This window comes from Musa acuminata, unplaced genomic scaffold (assembly GCF_036884655.1).
Source record: "Musa acuminata AAA Group cultivar baxijiao unplaced genomic scaffold, Cavendish_Baxijiao_AAA HiC_scaffold_913, whole genome shotgun sequence".
In the NCBI taxonomy this organism is placed as follows: Eukaryota; Viridiplantae; Streptophyta; class Magnoliopsida; order Zingiberales; family Musaceae; genus Musa; species Musa acuminata.
The window spans coordinates 430-25,163 of NW_027021135.1; the positions used below are offsets into that span (position 1 = coordinate 430).

General features: G+C 35.6%; 4 protein-coding genes and 2 non-coding genes across 6 annotated transcripts; 3 read left to right on the forward strand and 3 right to left on the reverse strand.

The window, feature by feature from the left end:
• Positions 1 to 322: 322 nt before the first annotated feature.
• On the reverse strand, positions 323 to 4,953 carry LOC135664957 (ATP synthase subunit a, chloroplastic). The gene has a single exon (XM_065177099.1). The coding sequence runs from the start codon at positions 4,283 to 4,285 to the stop codon at positions 3,542 to 3,544; it is 744 nt and encodes a 247-aa protein (XP_065033171.1). The 5' UTR covers positions 4,286 to 4,953; the 3' UTR covers positions 323 to 3,541.
• A 334-nt stretch (positions 4,954 to 5,287) lies between these two features.
• Positions 5,288 to 12,790, reverse strand: LOC135664955 (DNA-directed RNA polymerase subunit beta'). Its single transcript, XM_065177097.1, has 2 exons — positions 12,187 to 12,790; positions 5,288 to 11,473 (listed from the first exon to the last, which is right to left on the reverse strand). Exons 1-2 carry the CDS (start codon positions 12,637 to 12,639, stop codon positions 9,845 to 9,847), a joined length of 2,082 nt encoding a protein of 693 aa, XP_065033169.1. The 5' UTR covers positions 12,640 to 12,790; the 3' UTR covers positions 5,288 to 9,844.
• LOC135664954 (DNA-directed RNA polymerase subunit beta-like) lies at positions 12,540 to 22,060 on the reverse strand. Its single transcript, XM_065177096.1, is given in 2 exon segments — positions 12,540 to 15,269; positions 15,271 to 22,060. Coding segments are annotated over 2 exon segments (3,225 nt in total). The 5' UTR covers positions 15,871 to 22,060; the 3' UTR covers positions 12,540 to 12,644.
• TRNAC-GCA (transfer RNA cysteine (anticodon GCA)) lies at positions 16,725 to 16,795 on the forward strand. The gene has a single exon. It is a non-coding gene; the product is annotated as a tRNA-Cys (tRNA).
• TRNAT-GGU (transfer RNA threonine (anticodon GGU)) lies at positions 21,900 to 21,971 on the forward strand. Its single transcript has one exon. It is a non-coding gene; the product is annotated as a tRNA-Thr (tRNA).
• A 324-nt stretch (positions 22,061 to 22,384) lies between the features above and the next one.
• On the forward strand, positions 22,385 to 24,255 carry LOC135664956 (photosystem II D2 protein). Its single transcript, XM_065177098.1, has one exon. The coding sequence runs from the start codon at positions 23,049 to 23,051 to the stop codon at positions 24,108 to 24,110; it is 1,062 nt and encodes a 353-aa protein (XP_065033170.1). The 5' UTR covers positions 22,385 to 23,048; the 3' UTR covers positions 24,111 to 24,255.
• The last annotated feature ends 479 nt before the right edge of the window (positions 24,256 to 24,734 follow it).

Sequence of the window (24,734 nt, forward strand, 5' to 3'; positions counted from 1 at the left end):
TCGTCGGCTCGAAGGGTTACCATAGTGTTTCTTTATTCTTTTTAGGAAGGAAAAGATAAAAATAATGCCTAAACTATAACTAAAAAAAGAAGGGCTAATCAGTTATTTCTTGCATGGCCCCGAGAATGCCAATATTAGCACGGATCGTACGGAAATGTAACTCGCTATTCAAGCAACTATTCAGAGTTCCTAGAGCTCCTTGTAAGGCTTGTTGGAAAACTCGTTGTCGGACCTGATTAATCGCTCTTTGTTGTTCAAACTGAAGGGTTTCATTTTTGTAATTTTCTAATTGTTCAAACTATTACTAGTGGCATTAATCAAATTTTGTTTTTCTCGTTCTATTTCAGAGTATCCATTCATTCGATACTCATCTGCTTCCATTTCCACTTTACGTAAGCGAGCCCGGGCTCTTTCGAGCTGCTCAATGGCCCCTTTACGTAATTCTTCCGAATTTCGAATAGTATTCAAAATCCTCTGTTTTCGATTATCTAATAAATCATTTAATGAAAGTAGATTATCTTATCATTAATTTCAAAACTTCCATGATCTCTTCCCGAACCAAACATGAATCTTTCGATTCATTTGGCTCTCACGCTCAATTATTTATTTTATTTATGGTGTGGGTATTCCCATATCTTTTTTAATGTTTTATTTATGGTGTGGGTATTCCCATATCTTTTTTAATGTAATGAGCCTACCCTCTCTTTTCTGTTTGTATTCAAAGATGTCAAAACTGATACAAGACCAGAATATCAGGAGGACTCTTCCGACTAGACCAGACAAAAATCTAGAATTGTCAGCAAAGTTGTTTCTTTATTTGTATTTTATTTATATTTGTTTTGTATTTTATTTATCATTTTCATTTTTAGAATTCTATTTCATTTTTCATTTTAAAAAAATGAAAATAATAATTATTATATTTTTTATTTGTTTCTTCAAGTCCAAAAATTCCTCTTTTTTTATACATAGGTCGTCATTTCGGCATTAGATAAAAAAAAGCAAAGTGCTCATTTTTCTAGTAAATGGTTCAAATTCTTTTATCGATATGAGTGTTCTATATCAAATCAAATAAATTACCAACTATTTTTTTTTTAACCATTTCGTTACTAACGTAGTGGTAGAAGTGGTAGAAAGAGTACCATGTTTTACCTGGACTTTAAACAATTTAGCTTTAACCATGGTTAATGGTCTCACATTATTGGTTGATAGAGAATCAAAGTGGATTTACCAATAAGTCACGAAATGCTATGGTTCTTACATATGATTTCTTAATTTATTCAGAAGTAATTCGTCGAGATCGTGCACCTTTTTCCTATTTCTCCTATAAATACCATAAATAAAGTGCAGCTGGATGGATCCAACCTATTCTTGAAATACACAACTCGCACACACTCCCTTTCCAAAATAAATCAATACACCAAGCACTACACTTAGATTTATTGGATTTGTTGCTAAAATATCGGTATTAAACCCGAAACTCCCGGCGGATGGCCAGTGACCCAAGGAAACGAAAGAATCGATTACATTTTTCATATGCTCCCCTCTCTTATGGATAGGACTAACAAAGAACAGAGTTCTTTTTGTATCACTTCACTCGCCTTTTTTTGATCGATTTCTTTTTATTAATTTCATTTCCACTTTATTTAATGGCAATAGATTAAATCATTTGTTTGAAATTTATTATTTTTTAAGTTTTCAAGAAGTTTCCAATAAGATACTTTACTTAGGTCTTAGATCTCATATCAATTGATAACTATTTCGTTTGTTGAAACGCTTCGAACAATGAAAGTAAAAAGTTTTCTATTGTACTAAGCTAAGGACAGAAAGGAAGAAAGCAAGCGAATCTGGTAATTCCTCATCCTCAAATCAGCCCTTCCTGGCGTATTGTCTCAACAAATAAGTAATTTATAAGTAAAGTGTAAATATAATTCGAAGAAGCAAAGGGCAATTCCAAGTTAAAGTTAATAAAATAAGAAAAAAGTATGTAAGGTACTTTTTTCTATTTATTTCTAGGATTAAACAAAAGGATTCGCAAATAAAAGCGCTAACGCCACGACCAGTCCGTAAATTGTTAAAGCTTCCATAAAAGCTAGACTAAGCAATAAAGTACCTCGTATTTTACCCTCTGCTTCTGGTTGTCTCGCAATACCTTCTACAGCTTGGCCTGCAGCAGTACCTTGACCAACTCCAGGTCCAATAGAAGCAAGCCCCACGGCCAATCCAGCAGCAATAACGGAAGCGGCAGAAATCAGTGGATTCATGGTAAGTTCCTCGCACAAAAAAAAAGAAATGGTTAATGATACAATCAACCAATGAATATTACTCATTTTATCATTAAGATCCAGCGGTCCGAAGTAACTAAAAACTCCGAATTGAAATGATAATATTACTAAATTACTGAACTGAATCGTCACAACTATCTCGTTTTTACCCATAATGGAGTTTTTGTAAATCCATATGCATACAGTTCTAACTATTGTATTTCTTTGTTTCGAACCACTCTTTCATTTAATTCTTCGTTCTTTACTACACCATTCTTGAGTTCATCTCTTTGTTCATTCTATCCACAATCACAGACAAAATAGAAGGACTGATATTGAAATCCGTCTAAATGGAGTGTGACTAATGCAGTGTGAGCTGCAATCAATATCAATCAAATTAATACCAATACAAATCAATATCAATATATCAATATGTAGTAATATAAAAGTATGTAGTAGTACCAATATCAATATATAGTAATAATTAATACTAATAATTATCGATAATATAATTATAAATGATTATATTAACTAATACTTAATTGATACTTAGATATTTTACATATGAATATTAATACTTATATTAATATTAACTATTAAACTAATTATTAATGTTAACTAATACTTATTTTATTACTTATATTTATTTACTTATATTTATTTATTTATTTATTATTATTTATTATTATATTTATTATATTATTATTATATTAATATTATTATTATATTATATTATCATTATAGGATTATATTATGTATAGGATTATATTTTATATTATGTATAGGATTATATTATGATTACAGAGTAGAAGTTATGATTATAAAAATAGTAATAGTATGTAATTAAGTAATAGCATGTAATTAAGTAATAGCATGTAATTATGTAATATAGTGATGTTATATAGGATGATAGGGATAGCCTTATATAACTAATGAATATCTAATGTCATTCTAATATGACATATATATTTGTTTCTTCCATAACGTAAACCACCCGCATTTTTTTTAGATTAAATCGGATTCTAGAATCATTCTAGAAACATAGACGGGGTCCGAGCTTATAGACATTACATACATCTAGTATAACCTCCCCAACCCTTCTTTTTTTTTTACAATTCTGTAATACCGTCCATCTTTTCTCCTAAAACTCTAAGTCATATAGTAATACGTTATTATGTTCCCCAACCAATTGGATTATCTTGAACCACGCATGAATTGGGATAAACTTACTTAATAATAATAATAAAAAATAATAATAAAAAGACTATTTTGAAAGCTAGTCAATGATGACCCTCCATGGATTCACCTATATAAGCCGCAGCTAACGTTGCAAAAATAAGAGCTTGAATACCACTTGTAAATAATCCAAGAAACATGACAGGTATAGGAACTACTGAAGGGACTAAAGAAACAAGAACGACAACTACTAATTCATCAGCCAATATATTCCCGAAAAGTCGAAAACTAAGAGATAAGGGTTTTGTGAAATCTTCTAGGATGTTAATTGGTAAAAGTATTGGAGTTGGTTGAATGTATTTCCCAAAATAACCCAATCCTTTTTTGCTAAGACCCGCATAAAAATATGCGACTGACGTGAGTAAAGCTAAAGCAACAGTAGTATTTATATCATTCGTGGGCGCAGCTAACTCCCCATGAGGTAACTGTATAATTTTCCAAGGTAAAAGAGCACCTGACCAGTTAGAAACAAAAATAAATAGGAACATAGTTCCAATAAAGGGAACCCAAGGACCATATTCTTCTCCAATCTGGGTTTTGCTCAAGTCTCGAATAAATTCAAGGACATATTCGAAGAAATTCTGACCGCCGGTCGGAATGGTTTGTGGATTCCGAACAGCTAGGATCACCGAACCTAATAAGATAGCAATTACTACCCAAGAAGTGATAAGTACTTGGGCATGGACTTGTAAACCTCCTATTTGCCAATAGAAATGTTGGCCTACTTCTACACCCGATATATCGTATAACCCCTTGAGTGTTTTAATGGAACATGGTATAACATTCATATGGTCCTCTAACAAAAATTGAACTTCAAAAAATAAATTATTTTGATTCAACCATCTCTTTCTCAACTCACCAACTTGAATCACTAATTGTATTCATCAATCGTATATTTAGGATATCAAGAAATTACATAGGATACCAAGAAATCACATAACATCATAACATATTATCAATATGCCCACATTTCCATTTTGTTTTTTCTTTTTTTTAATTCAAGAATAGTAACCGATCCAATAAATCTATAAAATCCCCAAATAATTAACTAATTATTCTTAATCATAATCAACGATTTCTTATATAGCTACAACGGCCCTCACAAATTGCGGATACTAATTTGTTAAGAACCAATCGGATTGAAGCTATAGCGTCATCATTGGCTGGGATCGAAATATCTGCGAGATCGGGGTCACAATTTGTATCGATTAAACAAATCGTCGGAATCCCTAAAATTACACATTCTCGAAGAGCCATATATTCTTCTTGCTGATCAACGATGATCACAATATCAGGCAATCCCGTCATATATTTGATACCGCCGAGATATGTTTGCAAGGCAGATAATTTTCTCTTCAACATTGCGGCATCTCTTTTGGGAAGACGGTTGAGTTTCCCCATCTTTTGTTCTGCTCTTAAATCCCTGAACTTTTGAAGTCTCGTTTCCGTAGTAGACCAATTCGTTAACATACCACCGAGCCATTTTTTATTAACATAATGACACCGGGCCCTTATTGCAGCTGATGCTACTGAATCCGCTGCTTTATTTTTGGTACCAACAATTAAGAAGTTTTTTCCCCTACTTGCTGCATCAAAAACTAAATCACAGGCTTCTGATAAAAAACGAGCCGTTCTAGTGAGATTTGTAATATGAATACCTTTACGCTTTGCAGAGATGTAAGGGGCCATTCTAGGATTCCATTTCTTAGTACCATGACCAAAATGAACTCCGGCCTCCATCATCTCTTCCAAATTGATGTTCCAATATCTTCTTGTCATTTTTCCCCACACTTCCTTTTTGTTTTTTCTTTTTTATTTTTTTAACAAAGAGACGAGGTACTTTGAAATAAATAATTGTTCCGATGGAACCTTCTACCGGGAATTAACCGTTGATACACGGTACAAACCATTAATGTCTTTTAATTACTTATTTTTTTTTTACCAAATCAATACTCGGACCAGATAGTTAAGTTAAAAGACAGATAGTTAAAAGTGAAAAGATAGTTAAAGTAAAAGAATCTGCTCTTAGGAATCATGAAATCGCGTAAACGATTGTTCTGATGTCTCATGGAAATGGGACGTAAGAACAAAATAATTCTCTATGGTGTAACAAAATATCTCTCATTTCCAAATCGAATAGATTCTTTCTTTTGATTTCCAAATAAATGTTCTTGTCTTGCCTTGAACGGTGCACTAATTTTTTGAATCCGGTACCAACGGGTATAATCCCACCCAGAACAACGTTCTCTTTCAGGCCTTTCAACCAATCAATACGACCTCGTAGAGCAGCTTTTGCTAAAACTCGAGCGGTTTCTTGAAAACTTGCTTCGGATATGAAACTTTGAGTATTCAAAGATGCCCTCGTTATTCCCAATAGGATTGCCCGATAAGAGATCGCTTCGTCCAAAGCGCGCCCCGCTCGTTCCGCTCGCAACAATCCGATTAATTCCCCAGGTGAAAAAACATTAGACATTCCATCTTCTGAAACCAACACTTTTGATGTTACTTGACGTACAATAATCTCTATATGTCTATTATGGATCTGTACCCCCTGGGATCGATAAACCTTTTGGATTTTATTAACCAAAGAGATACGACTTTGAACTATGGTTAGCTCCGCTTGAATCAAGAATCCCCAGGGGATTCCAAGAATTTTTGGTATACCTTCGTTCCAACCTTCAACTCTCCTTTCGAGGTTCATCGATATTGAATCAATAGAACGTACTTCTAAGATTTGTTCCACTTTTGGAAGACCTTGCGTTATGTCACCAGATCTCGATTTTTCATATATAAATGTAACTAATGTATCTCCTTCGTAAAAGATTTCTCCATAATGGCCATGAACAGTAGCTCCTGGAGTGGCCAAATAGGGCTTAGCCGATCTTATAACTAAGGAGTCAACATGAACAATTATGATCTGACCAGATTTTTCTACGTGTGGTTCGTATTTGAATAGACATACATTTTCACAAAAAAATTGTCCAAGACGAATTTTTTTAGATGTCTCTTCCCAATAATCGTGATGGAGAAAGTGCCAATTCAAATGGAATGGATTCAAAATGATGTTACTGCATGGATCGGGGTTATAAATCCTCCTATTTTCATCTATTAAACAGTATTTAAGTACTTGAAGTACTTGGAAAGTCTGTTGAAAATTGTCAAGTAGCAAATATTTCTTTAACAAGATCTGATTATAAGTTATTAAATGGTAAGATGAATAGAAATTTGCTATTTTAGGTACAATAGTGCCTAAGGGACCCAGCAAATCCTTAATTGGGATTATGGGATCCGATTCTTTTGTCATATTGTTATATTTTGAACCATTGAATGGGCCAATTCGAAAACAATTGGATGATGACAAAATTATCAAAGATTGGCATTCCTTATTTCGATTTAACAATGTACCAATAGTACCTTGATGTTGGGTAAGTGATTGAATCCTGGCCTTGTAAAAAAAAGGATTGATATTTGTGCGATCTAATCCATTATCGGAAATCAATCCGGAACTTGCCCTATCATATCTTTTTCCGGTATACGAAATAGTGGACTTGACTAACTCAATTCTTATGAAATCTCGAATCAGATCATTTGTTCTTACCTCAACAAAGGAAGCGTGAACCTCTTCCGGAGAACCTTTTTGCTCTTGATCCCAATTCAATACTAAGCAAGTCCGAACTAATTGAATACTTGTGTGAGAAATTCCTCGAATTGACTTGCCATTTCCATGAAGGATATAATTGACAACTCTAAGTTGGACATTATCCTTTTCCCGCAGGAGATCTTGAGGAAAAAGTGTTGCTAAATTTATGCCATCAGCTATTTCATATGTGACTACGGGTCGAACCAAAACAAAATACTTTTTCTTGGTAGGTGTGATCCGTTGGACATAGATCCAATTTTTCCATTTTTTTGATTCCTTAGAAATTTTTTTTTCTGTTTCCGGTGGTATCAAAATGCCGCTGTGCCTGGATATCTTATCTGCCTCTCCAGGAAAATAAATATCTCCGGAAAATATTTTTAGTTCAATATTTTTTTTTTTTCTCTCCACTCGGACTAATCCGCCTACTCGACTTCTTGTATTTAAAGCGAGTTGTGTATCTACTCCAATGATACTATTGTTCCGGACCATTATCAACGAAGATCCGGGTAAGATATGCACTTCTTCGAGAATGAAAAAAAACCGATCTACTTTCGTTTGGTATTTCGGACTAAATTCTTTTGGTCCTCGATACTCAATCAAATCCTCTTTTTTTATGATTGAATTGACCTCTACGGTTCCATATTTAGTAATTCCTGAATTGCTTCTTCTGTATCGTGGATCATCAAAATAAGCAAGAATACTATTTCTACGTAAAATACCCTGTTTTGGTATTTCGATCGAAATACCAAAACAGGGTATTAGTTCTTTCTCTCGTTCTTGATTGTATTGTAATGGGATGATGAATCTATTTCTTCGCTTTTTCGCCAAGAAATAAGAATTCCCTTGGATAATAGAAGGATATATGAAATTCAAATGACCATTAGACATCGTTTGATCAGGTCTTATTGAATAGTCAATAATTTTCTTATCTTTTTTACCAGAAGTATCCAACAATTTATGTCTTATTCGACCATTAGTCATTGATAGGTCAGAGATATATCTTTCTTCGACAGAAAAAGAATAAACATTCATTTGATCTTGATCCTTGTGGAGCGAAAAAGACACTATACTGGATCTGCACGGACCTCCCGCTAATATCCATAAATGACTCGTTTTTGATAATAGATGAACATTACCATATGTATATTCAGGTGCATGGTGGACATCGGTACTCCAGTGCATTTCTCCCTCTGATTCAGAATAAATATGTTTTCGTACCTTCTCTTTAAAATGAAAAGTGGACGTTCCAGCACGAATCTCAGCAATCACTTGTTCTGATTCTACATATTGATTATTTTGAACTAAAATAAAACTTTTTGGTGGAATATTTACATTATGTAGAATATCCCGACTCTCAATAGTTACATACAAGTCTATAGAACATAGAAAAGCAGGATGCCCATGACGGGTACGTGTGGGATGAACCAAATCCTCATTGAATTTTATTTTTCCATTAGAAGGAGCTCGTACATGCTCGGCAGTACCGCCTGTGAATACTCCACCGGTATGAAAAGTTCTTAATGTTAGTTGAGTTCCTGGTTCCCCAATTGATTGACCCGCAATAATACCTACAGCTTCTCCCAATTCGACCAGGTCGCCATGAGTAGGACTCCGACCATAACATAATTGGCAGATCCAAGATGTACTCCTGCAAGTAAAGGGGGTTCGAATATATTGGTTGTGCTCGAAAGGTTATGAATCGATTGACAAGTCCAATCCCAATATCTTGATTTCGAGTGGCAAGGCATCGTAGACCGATATATATATCGTCCGCTAATACACGACCAATTAGTGTTTGGACAAAAATTTTTTCCGTCATCCCATTTCGAGGACTCACGGAAATACCTCGGATAGTGCCACAATCTGTTCTACGTACAATAATATGTTGAACTACTTCAACAAGTCTACGTGTGAGGTATCCAGCATCTGATGTTCGTACAGCAGTATCTACAACTCCTTTGCGGGCTCCATAACAGGAAATTATATATTCTGTCAAAGAAAGTCCTTCACGTAAATTGCTTTGAATGGGTAAATCAATCATTTGTCCTTGGGGATCCGACATTAATCCTCTCATACCTACTAATTGGTGTATCTGAGATGCATTTCCCCTAGCTCCCGAAAAGGACATTAGATATACTGGATTAGAAGGATCAGTCATCCGAAAATTAGGATTCATTTCTTGTCTCAAATATTCACTTGTAGCATACCATATCTCAATGGATTGACGTAATTTTTCTACCGCGTGTACATTCCCATAATGATGGTGTTTATCCAAAATAAAACTTTGTTGTTCAGCGTCTTGGACTAACCATCCCTTAGAAGGGATTGTTAAAAGATCATCAATTCCTAATGAAATAGATGTAGCAGTGGCTTGTTGGAAACCCAAAGTCTTTACTTGATCCAAGATATGTGATGTATATGCCATTCCGAAATGATCTATTAACCTGCTAATAAGTCGTTTCATAACAGTTCCATTTATCACTTTATTGTGAAAGACCAGATCGGCCCGTTCTGCCATAAGTACAGTACCTCTTATATTTATTCTGCTAAGTAGGATTCGACAATGGACCTGAGTTAGTGATTCGAAAACTTCCTTTCCTCAATCTCAATCTTGATTCACGCAGAAATTCAGAAATTATGATACCAGTGAAATTGGGGAGACCCGAATTCCCATGGGCACGAACATCGCCTAATCTGATTTCTTAGTTTAGATAGCGTATGAGTAGGCTCGACAAAACCCCTGTATGGCTTCTTCTATTTCCCGATAAAAAGAAATATGACCAAGAGTAGTTCGAATGTATATACAACGGATTTCCTTTGTTACACTTCCTTCTATTAGATAGTGCCCATAAATCTCATGATAAGTACCCAAAGATTCATATTGAACTTCGATGGGAACTTCTCTTGAGCCAATGACACGTTGATCTAGTCTCCATCGGAGCCACAAAGGACTATCTAAACTAATTCGTTTCTGTTGATAAGCTCCAAGTGCATCATAGGAACTAGAAAAATAGGGTTCTTTCTTTTCCGTATACCTATAGTCATTTTTTTTATTGTCAACCTTTTTATTTTGGTAGTTTCCGCAACTATATCTATATGGATTATACCTATTTGCACAAATACCTCGACGATTCCCGATCGTTAATAAATAGAGTCCGATAAGCATATCTTGAGTTGGTACGGAAATAGGATCCCCAATAGCTGGAGACAAGAGATTCATATGAGAAAACATAAGTAAACGAGCCTCCGCTTGAGCTTCCAAAGATAAAGGTACATGAACAGCCATTTGATCCCCATCAAAGTCTGCATTGAAACCCTTACAAACTAATGGATGTAAACAAATAGCGCGTCCCTCCACTAAAAAGGGTTGGAACGCCTGTATGCCTAATCTGTGCAGGGTGGGTGCTCTATTCAATAATACAGGATGCCCCCGCATAACTTCTTGAAGTATTTCCCATACAATGGGTTCTTTTTCCCGAATTTTACTTTTAGCAATTCCTATGTTAGAAGCAACATGTTGTCTGATTAGACCACGAATTACAAATGTTTGGAAAAGCTCTATTGCTATTTCTCGAGGTAATCCACACTGATGTAATGAAAGCGAAGGACCCACGACAATGACGGAACGTCCCGAATAATCGACACGTTTACCAAGCAGAGTCTCACGAAATCTTCCCTCTTTGCCTTCAATTACATCTGAAAATGACTTGTAAACTTTATTATGACCATCCCTCATTGGTTGTCCACGGATCCCATTATCAAGAAGTGTATCCACGGCCTCTTGTACCAATTTCTCCTGACACATTACTAATTCCCCTGGCGTAGATCTACTTGTTGCTAATAGATCGGTAAGAGTATTATTCCGATAGATAACTCGTCTATAGAGTTCATTAATATCCGAACTCATTAGTTTACCCCCATCTATCTGAATGATTGGTCTCAACTCGGGAGGAAGAACTGGTAATAAGCACAAAACCATCCATTCTGGTTCTACATTTGTTCGAATAAAATGTTTAGCTAATTCCATGCGTCTAACCAAAAAATCCTTTCTTCTTCTAATTTTTCTATCTTCCCATTCATTTCCAGTGGACCCCTCCTCCCCTAATTCCTTCCATTCTACTAATGAATTACCCGTAATAATTCGCAAATCTGAATCGGCTAATTGTTCTCTGATAGCACCTGCTCCTGTAGAGATTTCTCGATTTCGAAATGTCTCGAAGCCTTGGGTAGTAAAAAAAAGTGGTATGCTGTATTTCCGAGATTGGATTTCATATTCGAATAAACCTCGTAATCGTAAGAAAGTAGGTTTTTTCGCTATGGGCCTAGCAAAAGAAAAATCGAGATAGGTTCCTGTAGGATTGGATTCCCCCTTTTAAAATCGGACGTGAAGGTTTCCTTTCATCCGGCTCAAGTAGTTACCTCAAAAAGGGGATTCTTTCTTATTTAAAAAGTTTGTTCGAAAAACCCTACAAACAAAGAACTACTCCTTACTCAAGTTCCCACTAAGGACCAACGATTCATTCTTCTTTTTTTACTTTCATTTTCCGAATTACTTATGACAAAATAAAAATGTAGGATTTTTGAGTAGTCTACTTCCCGTCAAATGATGAATCCCCTTAAAAGAATACTTTGGGACTCGTAAGGGATTTACTTGTCTATATATCGTTCTATTCGATCCTTTAGGTCCCTACTCACCTCGATGGTTATCCCATGATGCCCCTTGAAGCATATATGCGATAGATAGACTTCTGTAACCATACTATATTTGCTTGCTTAAACGGAATCTCTCTATAAAGAAATGGAATAGCTGATTCCACAAAAAAGTGTTTTTTCACGAGGTATAACTAGCAATTCCTATTTATACGGAATCGACCATGGATCAATTCCCCTTGCATTTGGAAGTATTGAATACACCTATAATTCTGAGTTTCGTGTTACTTTTACTTCTCCCAAAACACATGTCAGAGCCGGGGGCACCCCAATCGGATTGAATGGGATGACAGTTTCTCAGTCCGAATCTGTAAAACGAAAATTTTGATCAAATCACACATCGCAGTATACTAGGCCTTCTAATTCCTTAAGGGGTTTATCTAAAAGATTCGCGATATAACTAGGAAGACGTTTCAAATACCACACATGAGTCACTGGACATGCGAGTTTGATGTATCCCATTTGATATCTTCGTATCCGAGAATCAACAAATTCCACCCCGCATTGTTCACAAAATTTCGGGTCTTCTTTTTCAGCTCCAATCACTCGATAATTTCCACAAGCACAAATTCCACTTTTTATGGGCCCAGAGATTCTTTCACAAAACAATCCATCTTTTTCTGGTTTATTGGTCTTATAATGAAACGTATAGGGCTTTGTCACCTCTCCAACTATCTCTCCATTAGGTAAAATTTTGTTGGCCCAAGCCTTTATTTGTTGAGGAGAAACTAGTCCAATTCGAAGTTGTTGATGTTTATACCGGTCAATCATAGAATAGAAATTCTGATTCATTCAGATCAAGCTTCCTTCCTATTAATCTGGAAGTTCTTCTCAGATACAAGGAAATGATTCAGTTCTAGAGCTAAAGATCGTAGTTCTCGAACGAGCAATCGAAAAGATTCTGGAGCATCTTCTGGGTTAGATACTCTTCCTCCAATGATCGTAGCACCAAGTACTTCTTGACGAGCTCTAATATGATCAGATTTATAAGTAAGCATCTCTTGTAAAATATGAGCAACACCAAATCCCTCTAGAGCCCAAACTTCCATTTCCCCTACTCGTTGTCCCCCTTGCTTCGCCCTTCCTCTAAGGGGTTGTTGTGTAACAAGTGCGTAATGTCCACTAGAACGTCCATGGATTTTATCATCAACTTGATGAATTAATTTTAAAATATAGGACTTTCCTATTAGAACAGGTTGTTCAAAAGGATTTCCTGTTCTTCCATCAAATATTCTGCTTTTTCCCGGATATTCGGGTTCAAATACCCATGGATTTTTTGTTTGCTTACTGGCTTCATATAATTCGGAAAACACTAGTTTTCTCGAAGCCTCTTGCTCATATCTCTCATCAAAAGGTGCTATTCTATAATGTCTCTTTAGCAGATCCCCCGCTAACCCGAGCGAGCATTCAAATATCTGTCCCACATTCATTCGTGATGGTACTCCTAATGGGTTGAAGACCATATCAACAGGTGTTCCATCTTGCAAATAGGGCATATCTTGTCTAGGCAAAATTTTTGAAATGATACCCTTATTCCCATGTCTTCCAGCTACTTTATCACCTACTTTGATTTCACGTTTCTGTGAAATATATACACGAATCATTTCTGAATTATAACAGGAACCCCCCTTTTTCCGGATCCATCTCACATCAATAACGCGACCTCTTCCGCCTATAGGTAGTTTTAGAGAAGTTTCTTTTGCAGTGGATACCTGAATTCCAAGTATGGCTCGTAATAATCTATCCTCTGGAGCATACGACGATTCGTTTGCTGTCTGAGGTGTTAATTTACCTACTAAAATATCACCTGTTTCTACCCAAGATCCCAGCATCACAACTCCATTTCTGTCTAAATTGCGGAGTAAATGAGCCTCTAGATGTGGTATTTCCTTAGTGATTCTTTCAGGTCCTTGGCTTGTCACATGAGTCTGAATTTCATATTTCCGGATGTGAAAAGAAGTATAAATATCTTCATATACCAGACGTTCGCTAATTAGTACTGCGTCTTCAGAATTGTAACCCTCCCATGGCATATAAGCTACTAATACGTTTTTTCCTAAAGCAAGTTCCCCCCCAACTGTAGCCGCACCGTCCGCTAAAATTTGTCCTTTTTTAATGCATTTACCCCGCGGAACCTGAGGTTTTTGATGCATACAAGTATTTTTGTTGGAACGTTGATAGATAACTAATGGAATACTTATACTTATAGTAGTGTCCCCATTACTTGATAAAATGATCTTGTGAGGGTCAGTATAAATGATCTTTCCCTCGTGTTCGGCTATAGCGGAAACCCCCGAATCCAGAGCCGTTTGGCGTTCCAGTCCAGTTCCAACAATGCACCTCTCGGACTGAGAAAGCGGAACTGCTTGGCGCTGCATATTAGAACTCATTAAAGCCCGATTCGCATCATTATGCTCGATAAAAGGAATGAGGGAAGCTCCAATAGAAAAATATTGGAAGGGAAAAATACTTCTAAGATGAATCTGTTCCCATGCAATAGTCAGGAACTCTTGACGGTATCGGGCTGGAACAACCTGTTCTTCCTGAATACCCCGATTCAAGGCCAAAGAATTTCCCGCTGCTACCATATAATATTCATCTCTATTTGGTGATAAATAAACTATCTGTGCCTCTTTTGATCTTTCAGATATTTCATAAAATGGACTCTCTATAGATCCCCAATGGCCAATCCTCACATGAATGGCTAAGGATCCAATAAGTCCAACATTGATTCCTTCGGACGTGTCAATTGGACAAATACGTCCATAGTGGCTAGGATGAATATCTCGTATCCGAAAACTAGCAGTTCGCCCCGTCAATCCTCCAGGACCCAAATAACTCAATTTTCGCCCATGAACGATTTGTGTCAATGGATTAGTTCGATCCAAAACTTGAGATAAAGGATGTAGGCCAAAAAACGATTCATAAGTGGTTGTTAATGAAGTTGAAGTTACCAAATTTTGAGGAGTCGGTATCAATTTATGCCGAATTGCTCCACATATAGTTCCTCGAACCGCATTTTCTAAACGAACAAGAGCCAGTCCGAATTGATCCTGTAACAGATCCGCTATAGAACGAATCCGTTTATTTTTCAAGTGATTCATATCGTCAAGTGTACCCATTCCAAATTTAATTCCGATCAAATGATCCGCAGCAGCCAATACATCTCGTGGTAATAAAAATGTATTGTTCTGAGGTATATCAAGATTCAGTCTCCGGTTCATATTTCGTCGACCAATCCTTCCTAATTCACATCTTTGTTGAAAAAATTTCTTTTGTAATTCTTTACATAAAGACTCAGAAAATACCGGATCCCCGCCTACACAAGCAAATTGTTGATAAAATTCCAAAATAGCATTTTCTTTTGACCCAATCTTTTTTTTCTCCTTATCATTCGGGAAAGACAAGAAAATTTCAGGGTAAACAAACATTATCTAGAATTTCTCTTAGATTCGAACCCATAGCTGATGATAGAATTAGAATAGATATTTTTTGTTTCCTACTTACACGGGCCCATATCCTTGCTTTTCTATCAATTTCTAATTCCGATCTTCCTCCCCAATCTGATATTATTGTGCTGGTATAGACAGAAATTCCGTTATGGTCCAATTCTGAACGGTAGTAAATACCAGGACTTTGCAATATTTGATTGATCACAATTCTGTATATTCCATTTACTATAAAGGTTCCCAGGGAATTCATTAGGGGAATGTTTCCAATAAAAACGGTTTGTTCTTGCATATCTCTACCGGTTTTCCAAATTAATCCCGCGGGTACATATAATTCAGAAGAATATGTGAGTGATTCATACACAGCATCTCTTTCGTTTATCAAGGGTTCTACCAATTGATATCTTTCCACAAATAATTTAAATTCAATTTCTTGATCTGTATCTTCAATTTTTGGAAACTTATGAAATTCTTCCGTCAAGCCCTCATTAATGAACCTACAAAATCCCTCAAATTGGATCTGACTAAATCCAGGTATTGTGGACATTCCCTCATTTCCATCATTCCGGAGCATCTTAATCTTAAGTTTCCTGTTTATTGAAAAATCCCATTATTAGCTCACTATTTATCGAACCATACGGATCGATCTAGCAATGATGGAATGTATATTCTGTTTACTGAATCACATGAAATTTTAGCCAACTCCATATACCATATATGTATTTCATACGTATGAACGGAAATGAGACAGAGGAATGAAGAGCATTTTCGACGCAAGTTCGAATTTGCGACAGGTACAACAGGAACAATATAGAGTTTCCCTTTTTAGCATACTTAATTTTATTTGAGTTTCATTTCATGTTCAAAAAAAATTTCGAATTATTTTTTTGCTAGTAGAATATATAGAATATGATTGAATTGCGTAATAGGAGTAATATTTATTAAGTGCATGCCAATATAGCTATCTACCTGTCCGCATATCACATCTTTTATCGTAATTTCACTTGTGGCAACAGAAGTCAGGTCGCACTATATCATAATTCCTATTTTTTCTATTGCATATAGAAAATGAAAAAAGAAGGCACGACGATTCTCTATAGGGATATGGGATATGTACATAAGAGCGGTATCTGTGTAACAATTTCTGTTTTGAGGTTTACATATACACATATATATTGTTATAATTTATATTGTTATAATTGAAATTGAAAAAGATTGATTATTGAAAATAATTGATACTGAATTAGTCATAAATCAATTTGATTTTGTTATGCCATTAAGGAAACGCAACAATTTGAGATACAAATTGAAGAACCTTTCGCTAATTCAAAACAACAAAACAAATAGTTAATGGTTCCAATTTGCCCTGAATTTTTCAGTCTTTGACCAGAAATCTATTTTTTATCTTATTTGGATCGAATTTGGTTTGGCGACATGGCCAAGTGGTAAGGCGGGGGACTGCAAATCCTTTATCCCCAGTTCAAATCTGGGTGTCGCCTGATCAACAAAAAACTTGGGATTTCTTATTCTGCTGATTTAACTCGACGAATTCTGTCCCCGGAGAAGGAGAGGCAAAAGGATAAGCCTATCGATACTTTATTTTTAGAATCTGTAGTTCTATAAAGAAAGTCAATTTTTTTAAAGAAAGTCAATTTTTTTCTAAAAATCCGGGCTTTGGGTGTGGCCCAAACCGGTACAAATAGGGATGAAGTAAGCCTTACTTATTAATATGATTATGATTTTAATATGATTATGATTGGTTCGGACATTTATTTTATAAGTAGAATAAATAAATAGTGAAAGTAAATTCTGGGATTCAAAACTACGAAAGTAAGAGGTCGGAAATCTTGGTATCCAAAGGTTCCTAAAGGACACTCCATTTTTGCTACTAGGATTGAAGAAGAGATTGTACGAAAGACTATCAAGAATTCCTAATTATTTTACACTACCACCGTTGTGTCTACTGACTCTGTCTGGAATTCGATTGGATAGGCTGATGGGAAATCAATTTAGAAGTTGTGGAAAGGACTGAAGATACTTTGTATCCAGACTCACGAGAGTCTCTGAGTACTCAAACATTCAATCAGGATAGTTGGTCGGCTCTTATTGAGTAAAGAGTAAAAGTAAAAGTTGAAGAAACAAAAAAATTTCTTTGCCCGTGTAGGAATTTCTTTGCCCGTGTAAGATAGGGGGATTACGAAAAAAAGAAAGAATGTATGTAATACTGGTGATGGTGTCTCCCCATTCTTTCACAAAAAAAACAGTAAGGCTTAGATCAAATAGGAAATAGAGGTATCTGATAGATAGTTATCTATCTTGATGGTATATTTTGATGTCTTTTGCTTATGAAAAAGGGTAACAAACAATAGGTCTTAGTACTCCTACATGTTCCATTGGGATAGGAGTATTCCTTTGTTATTTCATTTTCCGAGAAAAGGTGTGTGTATTGTATTTATGCTTAATGCTTCCCGATTCTACCAGAAATCTTATAATCTTGTTACGAGTAGATTCATTGGATTGGTTCATCAATAGCCTTAAGTTAAGTCAGAATTCCATTTTGACTCTGCGCCATTGATTCCACTATGATTATTGATCAATAATGGAATAATTCCTTCATAGAGATAGGAGACATAATTTATATGGATATAGTAAGTCTCGCTTGGGCTGCTTTAATGGTAGTCTTTACATTTTCCCTCTCACTCGTAGTATGGGGAAGGAGTGGACTCTAGGGGTACTACTAATCGAGTAATCGATTGAGTAATTGAATTCTATCAATTGTTTAATTGATCGTTTTGCAAAGCTTTAAAAAAAGAATGTCTCTGTTTCAAAATTATACTGAAATACAGTAATGAATAAGAAAATACAATAATGAATAATAACCATTCGATCAAAGAATGAATGATTACTATAGTTGTATTTCGAAACCTAAATCTACGCATGATAGGAAATTTTTTCCAACCGAATTCTTCCTAAATATTCTATTTTGATAAACCAGCTCTTACCAGAATTATGGATATTACAAAAAGAAAAAATCTGAAATTGGTTTTTTCTTTTTTTCTTTATTTGTTTCCCTCTTTCTTTACTTTTACTGTTCTAAGAGAAGAGAAAGCCGTTCCGCTATTCTAATTATATTAGATTACGACAATACATACTTTCTATTGGAAATGACTAGTTGTTGTCCAAAGAGGTTCTACACATAATAAGATTAGATCTTTCTTCCGTTGAGCGATCCACATATCGCGCATTTCACCTTTTTTTTAGACTCCTAGAGATTTTTTTATGCTTTTTTTGACTCATCTCATGTCATGTTTAAGCATAAAAAATTGGGAAGGTCTACTCTATTAATCTACTTCTTTTTCAAATCTGAAGAAGTTATCATGGAATAGAACTCCGCAGATCATCTGTTAATAGATCAAGCAATGACTTCTTGAGATGGGAAATCTAAAAAAAGAAAAAGATTCTTTTCTTTGGTTTCGTTTTCTTTTATCTTTTTTTTTATTTAATTTATAGTAGAATATGCCCATACTCTTTTTGTCTTGCTCCATTGATTCCTTTGATAGATCTCGGGACCTATACCTATATATATATAAATTCTAAGAAAGCCAGGAATTAGAAGAGTTGGTCTTCAATTATTTTGAATTGATCGAAATCCACACAAGTAAATGTAGCCAAAAAAAATAATAGAATTGGACTGTTATTTTGATGTACTATTTAGATATACATCTAATCTATGTACATACATATTGTATATTGACCTAGATATAGGCTTTCTCTATATAAAAGCCTATATCTGTATACAGTACAACTTTCTATGAAAATCATTAATAGGATAATAAATACTATACCATACTATCTCGGCTCAGATACTACTATCTCAGATACTTATTATCTCAGATACTTATGATTCCAGACAGATCATTTCATTTAAGACTTGGAGTTTGAATCCGTTTCTTTCATTTATTCAATCATTGATAAGAACTAATAAATCAAGTTTCAGTCAAATTAATCATTTTGACTGACTGTTTTTACGTAGATGATAAGTAAAAAGGCAGTAGGAACTAGAATGAACAGTGCAGTAGCAATAAATGCGAGAATATTTACTTCCATAATCTCATTGTTTTTTTACTTCGCAATAACTCGGGATCTAATCCCATAGAGATGAGAAATTTGATTCCTGTAAATTCAATGGGATGAATTGCATCCTGATGATACTGAATCGGATCAATATTATGAATAACAATATCTGATCTATCAAATCGATTCATCGTCGAGAATTGAATAGTATAACATAGGAAGATCCTTTATCCATACTAAATCTGAAATGGGATTCCTGATCCAATAAAGAATCCCATTGAATTTTCATCCTTTTCCACTTTTTCTTTTCTATAAATAACCCTACCGTCTTCCTTATATACTCCTCCTTCGTTATACTTATACATACAATTATGTACATACAATTATGAGGTATTATATGACTGGTATTCTATGAATCACACACAGATCCAAAGAGTAGAAGTGAGATGGAAAAAGGACGGGTTAAGTATAAAAGATCTAATATAATTCCAACAAATTTAATAAAAAGGAACGTTGCTTGGTCTTTTCTTTTATTTGATTAGTATCTCTTTCTTCGATTGGGACTGGAAGGCATACATCAAAAATTCAGTGTGCAATTTAAATGAGAATGAGATAGATTGTTTCCAATTAGTCATTGAGGATACACAAACAAAGTCGAAGCTAAAAAGGGTTGTCGTTTAACCTGACAAGTACTCTGTCGAGGTAATTATGTTAAGTTCATTATGTATTGTACAATAAACGAATACAATTTGCGTATGTACTCTCGGTAAAAATAGGAGCACTCTATTCTATTTCATTTATCAAGAAAATCGAAAAAGAAAGTCAGACGAGTATCTCTTAAAATACTAAATATAGGAATACCACCGATTGTACGAATCTATATATGTTATGTCTCTCCCTTATCACTCGGCACTAGTGGAAGAAATGGAAATTCCTGTATTTGTCTGATGATAAATGCGAAATGAAAAACAAAAGAAATAAGGATCTCCACTGGGGATTAGATCTTGCCCCCTGTCTCCTTTTTCACGGAAAATAGATAAATTCATTTCTCCATTCATCGGTCGGATCCTAGTTCGGGACTGACGGGGCTCGAACCCGCAGCTTCCGCCTTGACAGGGCGGTGCTCTGACCAATTGAACTACAATCCCAGCGAGGTGTATGGTATACATATTCTTAATGGTTTCAGAAAAACATTTTCTTCGTCGCGTTGTAACAGAGACACGAATGATATACTAACTGATATCATATACACATAGAACACATAGATATGGACTATAGTGAAAGTGACACGGATTACTAGTAACCTGTGTTTATTTTATTTTATTGCCAAAAATAGATAATCAACCTTTCATTGAGAAAAAACGATTTTTCCTTTCATAATCTTTGCTTTGATTAAGTATTATGAATCTAGATCGTTAGAAAGAAAAGATCAGAACGAATGAGAAAAACATGGATAGAGAAACAAAAATGGACTCTTTCTCTTTTACGGATCAGGTATTTTTGTTTCTGGGGGACAAATTGGTTATATCATTGGTTATATCATATTCATGGAGCGGCGAATTTTTGGGCCGAGCTGGATTTGAACCAGCGTAGACATATCGCCAACGAATTTACAGTCCGTCCCCATTAACCGCTCGGGCATCGACCCAGGAAGAATTCCTTCTAGGCTTATTGATAATCCATGATCAACTTCCTTTCGTAGTACCCCCAGGGGAAGTCGAATCCCCGCTGCCTCCTTGAAAGAGAGATGTCCTGAACCACTAGACGATAGGGGCATATCCGCCCAACTGTCATCATACTATGATGATAGTATGAGTAGTTTTTTGGAATTGTCAATATAATCTAATGATATGACTAGATCTGAACACTCTTTTCTACTTTTATGTTATGATTCCATAGAATTTTGTTTTGGATTTGATGGTTCATGAATGAACCATCCCATACTATTTTATATAGCGAAAGGAGGTACAGGACTCCGTCAGTTCAGGCAGTGATTGGTCCGACAGAACAGAAAAGGGGGTAGAACCCCACTTAATTTCTTTTCTTCAATTTTAACTCATTAATTTTAACTTAACTCATTGCTTCGTTCATTGTTCAGATAAAATATGCCTATCACTATCTCACATTAAGTCAGAAAATTAAAAAACGATAGAAATTTTCCTTTTTTCTTTTTTATTTTTTTATAAGAATTCGGTTCAGGGTACGAATACCCTCATCACATGATTCAAGAAAATCTATCGAATCTATGTCGATGTCAGATTGGTACATGTATCAATCAAGTGAATCTTGTTTTGATGAGTCAGTAAAGGTAAACAAGCGGGGTCGGTCTTGAAACAATTCACTGCATTATTTTTATCAAAAAAAAAATAAAAAATTTGCCCACTTTTTACTTTTGGGGGGTAAATCAAATTGATTGCTCCTAAATGAACTATGTATATATTATGTGCATATATGTATATATCATGTACATATATTATGCAGTAGACTCATAATGGAAAAAGGCTATAATTCATGAATCGAATAAAACAAGCCCTTTTAACTCAGTGGTAGAGTAACGCCATGGTAAGGCGTAAGTCATCGGTTCAAATCCGATAAGGGGCTTTTTCCACTAAACTAAAGTTTGAGTCTTTGTTTTTCGGTGGAGAATAGAGATTTCTTTTTATTTCTAAAAAGAAAAGGGTAACCACCATTATAATGACTTCTGATTATTACGAGTTATAGTTAAAAAGTGAAACATTATTCATTATTATTAGTATAAATAATAATGAATAATTGTAGTTATTAGAACTAGTCTACTCTGTACTGACAAAGTAGTCCTCTTCATGTCTAATTATTCAAATTTTTGTTTTTGGACAGGAATATTCTAGATGTCCAATCGCTATTATGAATCGCCAAACCAAAGTATTCTTACTTCTCCATTGTTTTTATCAAACCCAGCATCAAATTCTAAATCAAGAAAAAGTAAGTGGACCTAACCCATTGAATGACGACTATATCGGCTATTCTGATATTAAAATTCGATATAGATGAAATTGTACAAGCGGATTTTTTTATTTCCTTAGACCACGCAAGTCAGGAATTTGTCGATATTTCCGATTTAATGAATCTTCTTCTTACTGAATGCTCCATGGGAATAAATCGATATTCTTTTCCGCTACATATAAAAGTTTATTTCGAAAATATATTTTTCAATATCTTTCCTTGATTTCAGAATCAGATATTGTTTTGTTCTTCCGCCAATGCAATAGAGAACGAATGCGAGAAAGGGACTTTACTTTCATTTCCAGTCTACCATTATTTAAATATTTAATCTAGTTTAGGGGCAGGAAAAAACAGTGAATTTTCTTTTTTTTGTTTGTTTGACCCGTTAAAAGATATACTCTGTAACTGTAATATGAGTCATAGGACAATTCCGGGTTCAAATACTTAATTTATTTTATATAGTATAAGTTATAAGATAAGTATAAGATAAGGTATAAAGACTAATCGAATCGAGCTCGTGGATTTATTTACTTAGATTGGTTTGTGGCCCAATAGAAAAGAAGAATTTGTATCTTCGAAACCCATTGTAAGGGGCATGGAACGAGAAATCGTCCACAGATAATCGAACTATCGTATGCCTTGGAAATGATATGAGGTGTTCGGAAATGGTTGAAGTAGTTAAATAGGAGGATCGCTATGACTATAACCCTTGGTAAATTTACCAAAGAAGAAAATGATCTATTTGATATTATGGATGATTGGTTACGGAGGGACCGTTTCGTTTTTGTAGGTTGGTCCGGCCTATTGCTCTTTCCTTGTGCTTATTTCGCTTTAGGAGGTTGGTTTACAGGTACAACTTTTGTAACTTCATGGTATACCCATGGATTGGCGAGTTCCTATTTGGAAGGTTGCAATTTCTTAACCGCTGCAGTTTCCACTCCTGCGAATAGTTTAGCACATTCTTTGTTGCTACTATGGGGTCCTGAAGCACAAGGAGATTTTACTCGTTGGTGTCAATTAGGCGGTCTGTGGACTTTTGTTGCTCTCCATGGTGCTTTCGCACTAATAGGTTTCATGTTACGTCAATTCGAACTTGCTCGATCTGTTCAATTGCGACCTTATAATGCAATCGCATTCTCTGCTCCAATTGCTGTTTTTGTTTCAGTATTCTTGATTTATCCACTGGGTCAATCTGGTTGGTTCTTTGCACCTAGTTTTGGCGTAGCAGCCATATTTCGATTCATCCTCTTCTTCCAAGGGTTTCATAATTGGACGTTGAACCCATTTCATATGATGGGAGTTGCCGGAGTATTAGGCGCTGCTCTGCTATGCGCTATTCATGGTGCTACCGTAGAAAATACTTTATTCGAAGATGGTGACGGTGCAAATACATTTCGTGCTTTTAACCCAACTCAAGCCGAAGAGACTTATTCAATGGTCACTGCTAACCGTTTTTGGTCCCAAATCTTTGGGGTTGCTTTTTCCAATAAACGTTGGTTACATTTCTTTATGCTATTTGTACCCGTAACTGGTTTATGGATGAGTGCTATTGGGGTAGTCGGTCTGGCTCTGAATCTACGTGCCTATGACTTCGTTTCCCAAGAAATCCGTGCAGCGGAAGATCCTGAATTTGAGACTTTCTACACCAAAAATATTCTCTTAAACGAAGGTATTCGTGCTTGGATGGCGGCTCAGGATCAGCCTCATGAAAACCTTATATTCCCTGAGGAGGTTCTACCACGTGGAAACGCTCTTTAATGGAACTTTAGCTTTAGCTGGTCGTGACCAAGAAACCACCGGTTTCGCTTGGTGGGCCGGGAATGCCAGACTTATAAATTTGTCCGGTAAACTACTTGGAGCTCACGTAGCCCATGCCGGATTAATCGTATTCTGGGCCGGGGCAATGAACCTATTTGAAGTGGCTCATTTCGTACCAGAGAAACCCATGTATGAACAAGGATTGATTTTACTTCCGCACCTAGCTACTCTAGGTTGGGGGGTAGGTCCGGGGGGAGAGGTTATGGACACCTTTCCATACTTTGTATCTGGAGTACTTCACTTAATTTCCTCTGCAGTCTTAGGCTTTGGTGGTATTTATCATGCGCTTCTTGGACCCGAGACTCTTGAAGAATCTTTTCCATTCTTCGGTTATGTATGGAAAGATAGAAATAAAATGACTACCATTTTGGGTATTCACTTAATTTTGTTAGGTCTAGGTGCTTTTCTTCTAGTACTCAAGGCTGTTTATTTTTGGGGGCATATATGATACCTGGGCCCCTGGGGGGGGAGATGTAAGAAAAATTACCAACTTGACCCTTAGCCCAAGTGTCATATTTGGTTATTTACTAAAATCTCCTTTTGGGGGAGAAGGATGGATTGTTA